General features: G+C 43.9%; 1 protein-coding gene across 1 annotated transcript; it reads left to right on the top strand.

Annotated features, from left to right (window-relative positions):
• Window positions 1-1253: 1253 nt before the first annotated feature.
• On the top strand, window positions 1254-9975 carry actr3 (actin related protein 3). The gene is made up of 12 exons (XM_052148508.1): window positions 1254-1411; window positions 2454-2509; window positions 2658-2782; window positions 3839-3949; window positions 4352-4447; window positions 4556-4663; window positions 4935-5078; window positions 7974-8147; window positions 8230-8322; window positions 8421-8546; window positions 8659-8742; window positions 9404-9975. The coding sequence occupies exons 1-12, from the start codon at window positions 1368-1370 to the stop codon at window positions 9497-9499; spliced, it is 1257 nt and encodes a 418-aa protein (XP_052004468.1). The 5' UTR covers window positions 1254-1367; the 3' UTR covers window positions 9500-9975.
• Window positions 9976-10228: the final 253 nt, after the last annotated feature.

Consider the following 10228-nt stretch of genomic DNA (forward strand, 5'->3'; position numbering starts at 1 on the left):
CCCATCCTCACTACATTCTATAGAGGGACTATTGAGAGCATCCTGAGCAGCTGCATCACTGCCTGGTTTGGGACTTGCACCGTTTCGGACCGCAAAGCCCTGCAGAGGATAGTGAGGACAGCTGAGAAGATCATTGGGGTCTCTCTTCCCTCCATCAAAGACATTTACAAAAAACACTGTATCCGCAAAGCAACCAGCATTGTGGACGACCCCACACACCCTCACACAAACTCTTTACCCTCCTCCCGTCTGGCAAGAGGTACCGACGCATTCGGGCCCTCACGGCCAGACTGTGTAACAGCTTCTTCCCCAAGCCATCAGACTTCTCAATACTCAGAGACTGGTTTGACACACACGTGTCCTGAGTTGCACTTTAATAACTGTCACTTTATAACTGTCTGCTACCTCAATAACTGCTATGTGCATAGAACATTATCTCATAGTATGTTATGTTTACATTTTAGAAACTGTCATCTTTTTGCACTACTGAGTACTGGTCGGTGCTGCACTGTCTATTGTCCTGTTCATTGTCAGTAATTTGTTGTACTGTCCTGTACTTTTTGCACATGTTTGCACGTGCACTTTATATAGGTATATATAGGTAGTTTATATAGGTATTTTATTCCGTTGTGTAGTCTCATGTGGTCCTATGTTGGTCCTTTGTTGTTTTTATGTAGCACCATGGTCCTGGAGGAACGTTGTCTCGTTTTGCTGTGTACTGTACTAACTGTATATGGTTGAAACGACAATAAAAACCACTTGACTTGACTTGACAGCGCGGCAGTAGAATGATTGACAGCTGACACTCGTGTGCAGTTCATGTAAGATCCGACAGGCGGCGCGCTTCTGCCTCATGTAGTCAACACTCCTGCAAACTTATTTAACAACACAACGGCTTCAAAACCTTTAAAATCATAGAGGCACACATGTGTGACTGCATCAACTTAATGAGTGATTTACAACTTTTACAAAAAATATATATATTTAGATGCCTTATTTTGAGCAACATTTTTATTAAATGTTCACATTCTTTTATTTTCATCCTCATTGCTTTATTTTCCCTTATCCTACAGTAAATAAATATGTAATTGGGTAATTTATACGCTTTGGTAAAATTGTGAATGTGAACAGCTTCGTTGGTAGCATACGTCATGGCATCTGGCCAATCAGAGAGTGTTTTGAGTCGCTCTGTACCGCCCATCTGATCATCTGTTGACGATTGCGGCCGCTCTAGTCTACGCGTGAGTTTTCTGCTTGAAGGCGGAAGCAGAAAACATTTCCTCGCGCGCTTCCGGGTTCCGCCTCGCATACATCTGACCGTCTGATCTGTCGTTACCGGAGCTTCACCGGCGCTTTTACAGCTCGAGATGGCCGCTCGGTTACCCGCATGTGTTGTGGATTGTGGCACAGGGTGAGTTACGCGCCTTTTTATCTAATTTCAAAACTGTCCCGGTGTTTACATGTTTATTATTTGGTAATCTTTGTTGTTTCGTCCCTTTGCCCTGCAAGAATTCACATGAAGTCGGAATGGGTCAGTTGGGGTTGGTTTGGTTTAGTTAGGGTCAGTTAGGATTAGTTTGGGTTAATGCAGAATGATTTTGAGGTGATTGTGTGTTGATGATAATGTGATGATTTATCTGCGGTCCAATGAGAGAAGAAATACGCGTTATCTGAAGTCACATTAAGATTTTATCATTAATTTATAAGATTTAAGTTGTAGTGGATTTAATATGATCATTTATTTCATTTCAAGAATAAATACAGACTTAAAGAGTTTGATGTGAAGTGATGGAATCTGCGCATGCGCACATCTGTTTCCAGCTTCTGCACTTCCGCATTCTCACTGAGGCCTTATATGGGCAAACAGAGAAAAACACTGAATCTGTTTTATTCTTATTCTCTATATTATGATGGTGTACACTGGCGGATAATAGTCAGATGTACAAGATAATAAACAGCAGTCATTTATACAGGATGCACTATTTCCGATGTTATGAGACACGATCTCTTCCCAGCTGAATGATTTGAACAGTTTTTCCTGGTTTTATTCGTGTTTCAGTTAAAGTGAATTAAGCATCAGGTATCACTGTAAACATGTAGAACTGTAAACAGAAGTGAGTGTGCAGGTATTTAGTGCTGCCAGTAACATGTAGAGACATGAAAACAAACACCTGCACTCAACTACTTACAGATGTGTGTGTGTGTGTGTGAGAGAGAGAGAGAGAGAGAGAGAGAGAGAGAGAGAGAGAGAGTGTGTGTCATACGCACAGCTGATGACATCATTGGTTAAAGTAAGAATGTCTTTGTCAATCAAAAGTACACATGCAGCAGTGATTGAACAGAAGTGAAAGTCTAAGCATCATTTGTGTGTTTCTGATGCTGGTGGTCACTCAGTAATTAGTGTGTGTGTGTGTGTGTGTGTATGCAAATGATTAACAGTGTGTGTGTTACAGGTACACTAAACTGGGATATGCTGGAAACACAGAACCGCAGTTCATCGTTCCGTCATGTGAGTGTCTGTGATTCTCATGTGTGGAAATTAAAGACGACACTGTTCACTTTCTTTTGACTGACACGTCACAGATCTCATGTTATCAGCTCATCCGATGATATACTGAATAAACACGCTTTTCCCATCATCCTCTGCTCTCTATTAGGCATTGCCATTAAAGAGTCGGCGAAGGTGGGTGATCAAGCCCAGAGGAGGATGATGAAGGGAGTCGATGACCTGGACTTCTTCATCGGCGACGAGGCCATCGATAAACCCAACTACGCCACCAAAGTGAGTGAAGCGTCAATGCTGTGTAACACGTGACCACAAGAAACACGCCAATTTATACACACAGAGACACGGTCACTAGCTCAAGACGGGAAAAGTATTTAAATAAAAAAATTTGTATAATTTCAAACTGATTTTAACACATTCATTTCAACTCGTCCCTCCTTTTCTTTAAATGTGTGTTCCAGTGAGACACTTCCAATGCAAGTCAATGGGGTTTAATCTGTAAACATTAAAATACTGTTTCACAAGTCACAAGACATGAACAATATGTGTGTTAACATGATTTTACTGTCATTAAATCACTTATTAACCACATCTGTGTGAAGATATAGACAATATTACTACTTCGTTGCCATGACAACGTCATGCCGTAATTCCACATAATGAATTAAACTACTTTACAGCTCAAATAATCCACAAGTTTTAACAGAAGTATTAATGCAAGTACTTTTATACAATTATAATCTTCACATTTCTGCCTTTAAACCTCCAAAAATTGCCCCCATTGACTTCCATTACAGTGAACATCCACCTGTTTGATTGACAGCAGCTGTAGTGCACCAGTACACACACCAGATACTGGGGGAGAGGAGAGTGATGCACACAATAATGGAGGGGATGATTAGGGGTCCATGGGGGGAGGGTGGGGGGTTAGCCAGGATAACGGGGTACACCCCTACTCTTTTCGAGAAGCGTCCTGGGGTTTTTAATGACCACAGAGTGTCAGGACCTCGGTTCAACGTCTTATCTGAAGGACGATGACTTTTAACAGCATAGTGTCCCCGTCACTGTCCTGGGGCATCAGTGACCCGCACTGGGTGAACACCCTCCGCTGGTCTCACTAATACCTCTTGCATAAATGCCAGTTTCCCTTGTAAAATAACCTGGAATTGTCATGCGTTTTAAAATTGTGATTTCCAAGCCTGGAAAATGTGTACAATTCTTACAAATGTCTGGAAAGATCCAATTTGAAGTTGATTTAAAAAAGGATGAGAACCTGTAAATGTAACAATTGTTTTGATAAATCATGAGAATATTCTCTTCCTGAATCTGTAGTGGCCGATCCGGCATGGGATTGTGGAGGATTGGGATCTGATGGAGAGATTTATGGAGCAGGTGATCTTTAAATACTTGAGAGCTGAACCTGAGGACCATTACTTCCTACTGGTGAGTGACCGATGACCTTTAACCTCCACTGGAACGTCATGAGATATTACATGTTGTTTTCAGAGAGGGTTAGAAAGTTTAATGCTCATTACAAGAATCAAATGTCGTGAAACATTATTCAGATGTAAAAACACGTGTATGAGTCTTCATTGGCTAAATGTTTCTTCTTGTTTTAAACATAAATCACCAAATTGTGTTTGATTTCTCTGAAAATAAGATGTTCTCCAGTGATTTCTGAAGGATGTGCAGGTATTCTGGATTAGGAATGATGTTTTAGGAGATTAAGGGACTGTAAAGGTCATGAATGTGCTACTGCACACGTGACATGAGTCAGTAAACTCTACTGCAGCTTCCCGTCAGTCCAATCTGATCATGTGATCTGATGTTTTGTTCGTGTCTCAGACTGAACCTCCGTTAAACACGCCAGAAAACCGCGAGTACACGGCCGAGATCATGTTTGAGTCCTTCAATGTGCCGGGACTCTACATCGCTGTGCAGGTACACACACACACACACACACACACACCCACCACACACACACAGGTGCAGTGTTTATGTTTGCTGATGTTGTGTGTGTGTGTGTGTGTGTGTGTGTGTGTTTATCAGGCGGTTTTGGCTCTGGCTGCTTCATGGACGTCACGTCAGGTCGGTGAGAGAACACTCACAGGAACTGTCATCGACAGCGGAGACGGAGTTACTCACGTCATTCCAGTGGTGCGTCTGACACACACACACTTACAGGAGCGCACAGTAAAAGGATCTTGGTGCCACTACACGAATCACATTTCCAGCCAGTGCAATATCACCCATCTTGAATGAATGAATGTCGTTTACGCAGATGTGGCGTGTCTGAACTGTAATGATTGTTGACATGATGATTGATAAACTCCTCAGTGTTGACTACATGTGTTTGATTCTGCTGAAGAAATGAAAACCACTGATGAACTCGACTGATTGTTCTAACCTCAATCTGATTGGTTCACAGGCAGAGGGTTACGTGATTGGCAGCTGTATTAAACACATTCCCATCGCAGGTCGTGACATCACGTATTTCACACAGCAGTTACTGAGGGAGAGAGAGGTGGGCATCCCACCCGAACAGTCGCTGGAGACCGCCAAAGCCGTCAAGGTGAGTGTGTGTGCGCTAGTGTGTTTTGTGTGCTTTGTGTTTGAGAGAGAGTGTGTGTGTGTGTGTGTGTGCGCGCGATTTGTGTGTGAGTTTGTGTATGGTCTAGACTATATGACATTATAGTGTGTGTGTGTGTGTGTGTGTGTGTGGTTTAGACTATATGACATTATTGTGTGTGTGTGTGTGTGTATGTGTGTGTGGTCAAATCAAATCAAATCAGATCAAATCACTTTATTGTCACACTACCATGTACACAAGTGCAACAGTAGGTGAAATTCTTGTGTGCAGTTCCGAGCAACATAGCAGTCATGACAGTGACGAGACATATACCAATTACAATAAACAACATACTTACACAAAACAATTTACATATCAAATGTACACATACTTACACAAAACAATTTACAAATCAGATGTACACATACTTACACAACACAATAATTATATACAATGCAGAATATAGAACAGAATATACAATACAATACAATAAGTGGGAGTATATGAAATATATATGTGATATATATATATATATATAGCAGTTGTATTGAGGAGAATATGTTGACAGTCCAGTGTGAGATTTTAGATTAATAAAGTGCAGTGCTAATTATTGATCCTGATAGATCAAGAGTTCAACAGTCTGATTGCTTGGGGAAAAAGCTATCATGTAGTCGGCTGGTGCGGGTCCTGATGCTGCGATACCGCCTGCCTGATGGTAGCAGTGAGAACAGCCCATGACTTGGGTGACTGGAGTCTCTGATGATCCTCCGAGCTTTTTTCACACACTGCCTGGTGTATATGTCCTGGAGGGAGGGAAGCTCACCTCCGATGATGTTCCTGGCAGTTCAGCACCACCCTTTGCAGGGCTTTGCAGTTGTGCTGCGGTGCTATTGCCGTACCAGGCGGTGATGCAGCCAGTCAGGATGCTCTCTACAGTGCTGGTGTAGAACCGTGTGAGGATGTGGTGGTTCATTCCAAACTTTCTCAGCCGTCTCAGGAAGAAGAGGGCTGGTGAGCCTTCTTCACAACGGCCTCAGTGTGGACGGACCATGTGAGTTCCTCAGTAATGTGGACACCGAGGAACTTGAAGCTGCTGACTCTCTCCACCGGTGCTCCATTGATGGTGATGGGGCTGTGTTCTCCGTCTTTCTTCCTGAAGTCCACAACAAGCTCCTTGGTTTTACTGACGTTGAGGGAGAGGTTGTGCTCCTGACACCAGCGTGTCAGAGTGTGCACCTCCTCTCTGTAGGCTCTTTCATCATTGTCAGTGATCAGACCTACCACCGTCGTATCGTCAGCAAACTTAATGATGGCATTGGAGCTATGTGTTGCCACACAGTCATGTGTGTACAGGGAATACAGGAGTGGGCTGAGAACACAGCCCTGCGGGGCTCCAGTGTTGAGGGTCAGTGATGAGGAGGTGTTGCTGCCCATTCTAACCACCTGACGTCTGCCTGACAGGAAATCCAGGATCCAGCTGCACAGCGAGCTGTTTAAGCCCAGAGCCCGGAGTTTCTCATCAAGCTTGGAGGGCACTATGGTGTTGAATGCTGAGCTGTAGTCTACAAACAGCATTCTCACATATGTGTTCCTTTTTTCCAGGTGGGAGAGAGCAGTGTGTAGTGTAGATGCAATGGCATCATCAGTGGAGCGGTTGTTGCGGTAGGCAAACTGCAATGGGTCCAAAGAGGGGGCAGAACAGAGCAGATGTGATCTCTGATTAACCTCTCGAAGCATTTGCTGATGATGGGGGTCAGAGCAACAGGACGCCAGTCATTTAAGCATGTGATTATAGCTTGCTTCGGTACAGGCACAATGGTTGATGTTTTGAAGCATGTGGGGACTACAGACAGGGAGAGGGACAGATTGAAAATGTCCGTAAAAACACCAGCCAGTTGATTCGCGCACGCTCTGATGACGCGGCCCGGAATGCCGTCTGGACCCGCGGCTTTACGGATGTTCACCCGTCGGAATGATCGGGTTACATCCACAACAGAGACGGAGAGTGAATCAACCTCTGTAGCGTCAGCAGCGAGTGCTCTCTCCGCGAGGGCGGTGTTACTGTCCTCAAAACGAGCATAAAATGTATTAAGTTCGTCCGGGAGAGATGCAGCGGTGTTCATGGCGGAGACTTTATTCCGCTTGTAGTCCGTGATTGTGTTAATTCCCTGCCACATACTTCTAGAGTCAGTGGTGTTGAACTGGCCTTCAAGCTTGTGCCTGTACTGGCGTTTAGCTGCACTGATAGTGTTACGGAGGGCATAACTGGCTTGTTTACGCTCCTCCGTTTTAGAAAAATTAAAAGCGGAGGACCGCGCATTGAGTGCCGCGCGAACCTCGCCGTTAACCCATGGTTTCTGGTTGGGGTATATCCGTATAGTTTTGGTCGGAACAACGTCCTCTACGCACTTCCTGATGAAACACGTTACGCTGTCAGCGTAAACCTCGATGTCGTCATCAGAGGCGGACCGGAACATCTCCCAGTCCGCGTGATCAAAACAGTCTTGTAGCACAGAGTCTGATTGGTCCGACCAGCACTGGATCGTTCTGAGGGTGGGTGCTTCCTGTTTCAGTTTCTGCCTGTAAGCGGGCAGAAGCAGAACGGAAGAATGGTCCGATTTGCCAAATGGGGGCAAATGGGTGGTTTAGACTATATGACATTATTGTGTGTGTGTGTGTGTGTGTGTGTGTGTGTGTGTGTGGTTTAGACTATATGACATTATTGTGTGTGTGTGTGTGTGTGTGTGTGTGTGTGTGTGTGTGTGTGTGTGTGTGTGTGTGTGTGTGTGTGTGTGTGTGTGTGTGTGTGGTTTAGACTATATGACATTATTGTGTGTGTGTGTGTGTGTGTGTGTGTGGTTTAGACTATATGACATTATAATGAGTGTTTGTGTGTAGGAGCGCTTCAGTTATGTGTGTCCTGACCTGGTGAAGGAGTTTAATAAATATGACACAGACGGATCTAAATGGATCAAACAGTACACCGGCATCAACGCTATCAGTAAGAAAGAGTTCACCGTCGATGTGGGATATGAGCGCTTCCTGGGACCCGAAATATTCTTCCATCCTGAGGTATGCCCACACACACACACACACACACACACACACACACTATTAAGTGTGACTCACTCCTTCTCTTATTTTTCTCTTTCAGTTTGCTAATCCTGATTTCACTCAGCCAATCTCTGAGGTGGTTGATGAGGTCATTCAGAACTGTCCAATCGATGTGCGTCGTCCGCTCTATAAGGTCAGACAGCATCAAACTGTCCCTCACAAGTGTGTTTTATTATTATATTCTTCTGTATTGTACGATATTGTGTGTTTGAACGGGAGTCTCTGTTTCAGAACATTGTTTTATCGGGCGGTTCCACCATGTTCCGTGACTTCGGCCGTCGTTTGCAGAGAGATTTGAAGAGAACGGTGGACGCTCGTCTGAAACTCAGTGAGGAGCTCAGCGGAGGAAAACTCAAGGTGAGACTCTAGAGAACAGCAGCAGAATCGGTGTCTGTTATCTGTCACGCGTGACCCATAATGCAACTGAATATTCTCTCTCTCTCTCTCTCTCTCTCTCTCTCTCTCTCAGCCCAAACCAATCGATGTCCAGGTCATCACTCATCACATGCAGCGATACGCTGTGTGGTTCGGAGGATCTATGTTGGCATCCACTGTGAGTTACACACACACACACACACACACACACACACACACATTACACCACTGGTCAATCCACTGGTTTAATATAGTGAGTGTTGTGTTGGGTGGGAGTGGTGCGTAGCGCGTCGCGTGCGCGTGCGCATGTGCGTGCGCGATGCGCGTGCGTGGCGTGCGTGTGTCGCGTCGCGTGCGTGGCGTCGCGTGCGTGCGTGCGTGTGCGTGCGTGCGTGTGTGTGCGTGCGCTTGTGTGTGTGTGCGTGTGTGTGCGTGCGTGCGTGTGCGTGCGGTCCTTCTGAAGAATCTCTACATTAGTTTATTTTTAACTAATCTATATTCGAGCTCTTTAAGAGGAATCAGCTACTGCTGAATTTAAAATATAATTATTATTTCTTGCTCTCACAAAACACATTTTATTACATAAAAGCTTTTATTTGTTAATTTTGAACATCTTGATGAATGTGTGCTCTGAGAACTCAATTATTTATAGTTTTAAACGGTTTAATGGCTGTACAGTTTGTGTTAGTCGTTCTGGTCATTAAAGCAGCATTCATTCATTCATCAAAGAAATGATGTTAGTTAACGACTATTACATTAACACTGACTTACACTGCAGGACGCTGAATCACTAAGTGTGTGTGTGTGTGTGTGTGTGTGTGTGTGTGTGTGTCTTTTAGCCGGAGTTCTATCAAGTGTGTCACACCAAGAAGGATTATGAGGAGATCGGCCCGAGTATCTGCCGCCACAATCCTGTGTTTGGTGTCATGTCCTAAACACACGCCAAACCCACAACAAGCTTTTTGTTGATTTGATTGGATGTAAACAACTGAAATGGCTTCAGTCTGGTGTGAATGTGTGACAGTAACGGATTCATGATGAAGACTGGACTGACATCATCTTTATTATTATTGAGATGTAAAGAATCACAAACGCGTGTGTGCGGATACTTCCTGTCTCTTTTTTTAATATTTCATGAGTCACTGTTGAGGAAGAATGTTCTCGACTTTGATTCTGTCAAATTTGTGACTAAAAGAAAGTGTTAGAAAAAAACACCATATCCTGGATTTTCTTAATGGCGTTTAAAATACTCCTTTTACCTTCAGATGTCATTTATTGTAAATCAATACTCTGTATAAGAGCGTGAGAGGAGTGATGACTGTAGCAGTATTACCAGCAGAAGATGTTTGGATCAATTAAAGGCAGATGACACATGTTGTAAAACATTCCAATAAATGCTCAAAGTTTCTAATGAATGTAGTCAGACACTGTTTGTGAGAGAGTGCACATGTATCAGGTGTGGTCTGAAGTGACTTTTACACATGCTAAAGTTTCAGTCTGTGCTGGACTCGTCTCTGGATTTACTCATTATGTACTGGATTACACACGGTAAAGTATCTGTAGTGGATTACACACGGTAAAGTATCTGTAATGTCTTAATTACTTGCCCACAGGGGAGCTTTAGATGCATACATATTTTCATCAGTGACAAAACCACCTTCATC

This window comes from Xyrauchen texanus, chromosome 18, assembly GCF_025860055.1.
Source record: "Xyrauchen texanus isolate HMW12.3.18 chromosome 18, RBS_HiC_50CHRs, whole genome shotgun sequence".
NCBI classification, from domain to species: Eukaryota; Metazoa; Chordata; class Actinopteri; order Cypriniformes; family Catostomidae; genus Xyrauchen; species Xyrauchen texanus.

Bases quoted from the DNA above. Each gene is read 5' to 3' on its own strand.
- actr3 (XM_052148508.1), top strand. From the start codon at position 1,368: ATGGCCGCTCGGTTACCCGCATGTGTTGTGGATTGTGGCACAGG. The intron at 2,783-3,838 runs GTGAGTGAAGCG...CTGAATCTGTAG, and splicing joins AACCCAACTACGCCACCAAA to TGGCCGATCCGGCATGGGAT. The intron at 8,148-8,229 runs GTATGCCCACAC...TTTCTCTTTCAG, and splicing joins AAATATTCTTCCATCCTGAG to TTTGCTAATCCTGATTTCAC.